Below are 1,851 nucleotides of genomic sequence, written 5' to 3'. Positions count from 1 at the left end.
TGCGACCCCATGGACTGCAGCATGCCATGCCTCCCTGTCCATCACCAGCTCCTAGAGTGTTATTAGCCACGTTTGATGCAAAGAGCTGACTCATTTGAAAAGACCCTGATGCTAGGAAAGATTGAGGGCAGGAGGAGAAGGGGACAACAGAGGATGAGATGGTTGGATGGCATCATCAACTCAATGGACATGAGTTTGGGTAAACTCTGGGAGCTGGTGATGGACAGGGAGGCCTGATATGCTGCAGTTCATGGGATCACAAAGAGTCAGACACGACTGAGCGACTGAATGGAACTGAACTGAATAGATGAGGAGCCTGAGGCTCAGGGTGGTTAAGTAACTGCAAGGCACTAGATGAGCAGTGGGCTCAAAATTAAAATCCTAGAGCTTCTGCCTCCAGATCTTACTAAACTGTCATATTTTAGATGGCATTTAAATTAGTGTAATTCTCTGATAGGTCCACCATGTGGATGCCTCCAGGGCAGAACCAAAGCTGGGTTTCTGAATTTATCCTGCTTGGCTTCTCCAGTGACCCCACGACCAACAGGACCCTCTTCAGTGCCTTCTTTCTTCTTTTCCTGAGCTCAATCCTTGGCAATGGGCTCATCATCACCCTGATATGCCTGGACACACACCTCCACACTCCCATGTATTTCTTCCTCTGTATCCTCTCCCTGCTGGATATGGGCTGTGTCACCACCACTGTGCCCCAGATGCTGGTTCATCTTCTTTCTCGATCTCAGACCATCTCCTTTGCTGGTTGTTGGCTACAGATGTACATGTTTGGTGCACTGGCCCTGACTGAGGGTTTTTTCCTTGTAGTTATGGCCTTTGACCGGTACGTGGCCATCTGCTATCCACTGCATTATACTGTCATCCTCAGCTGGGGCCTGTGCACACGACTGTCAGCTGGGACCTGGGCCTGTGGTTTCTTTTCCTCTCTGATCCACACTTTTTTCACCATGAGACTGCCATACTGTGGGCCCAACATGGTCAACCACTTCTTCTGTGAAGGCCCTTCAGTACGAAATTTGGCTTGCATGGATACTCATGTCATTGAAATGGTGGATTCAGTCATCAGTGTCTTGATGGTTGTTGCCCCACTCTTGCTCATTGTGGCCTCCTACATCCGTATTGCCCAGACCATTTTCAAGATTAAGTCCGTGCAGGCCCGCTGCAAGGCTTTCTCCACCTGTGCTTCCCACCTGATTGTGATCACGTTCTTCTACGCTCCAGCCACCTACATCTACATGAAGCCCAATTCAAGGTATTCCCCTGAGCAAGACAAACATGTATCACTCTTTTATAATATCTTCTCTGCCCTCCTCAACCCTGTGGTCTACAGTCTGAGGAACAAGGACATCAAGGTGGCTTTTCTCAAAGTGATGGGGAAGGGTAGAGTGATCTGCTGAATTAGGAGACAGGCAGAATCTAAGGTAGAATGCCCAATGTTGAGAAAAGGTGGAGTATCTATAATGTATGAAACCAACATTATACATGTGAACCAGTGTAGTATTTGGTCAGTTGAACAAAGGTGGGAAATGAAACTAACATAGCTATCTTGATCAACTTGCTACATTATGGTGCAATGAGAAATAGCTCCCTAGTCTTAGTGGCTTACAACAGTGAAAGTTCATTTATTGTTCATTTTCCATGTCAGTTGTAAGTAGACTGTGATCTTCTGCCATTTGATTCTTGGATCCAGCCTGAAGGAGGAGGTCTTATCTGGAAATGCCAGTCTTATGACTGAGAAAAAGGAATAATGGCTGAAATATTAATACATGATTTGTATTAATATTCTCAAATATTTGCTAGTGTTTTAATTCATGTTTCCCTTAAAATATTTTTGAA

The 1,851-nt window shown here is 45.6% G+C and overlaps 1 protein-coding gene across 1 annotated transcript; it reads left to right on the top strand.

Moving 5' to 3' along the window:
- The first annotated feature begins 464 nt into the window (after nucleotides 1–464).
- Nucleotides 465–1,412, top strand: LOC138073832 (olfactory receptor 2A5-like). Its single transcript, XM_068965763.1, has one exon. The coding sequence runs from the start codon at nucleotides 465–467 to the stop codon at nucleotides 1,410–1,412; it is 948 nt and encodes a 315-aa protein (XP_068821864.1).
- The last annotated feature ends 439 nt before the right edge of the window (nucleotides 1,413–1,851 follow it).

The sequence above is a fragment of the Capricornis sumatraensis genome, chromosome 2 (genome assembly GCF_032405125.1).
Source record: "Capricornis sumatraensis isolate serow.1 chromosome 2, serow.2, whole genome shotgun sequence".
Lineage (NCBI taxonomy): Eukaryota > Metazoa > Chordata > Mammalia > Artiodactyla > Bovidae > Capricornis > Capricornis sumatraensis.
The sequence above is the reverse complement of the archived record's forward strand: the minus strand, read 5'-3'. Positions and strand labels throughout refer to the sequence as shown.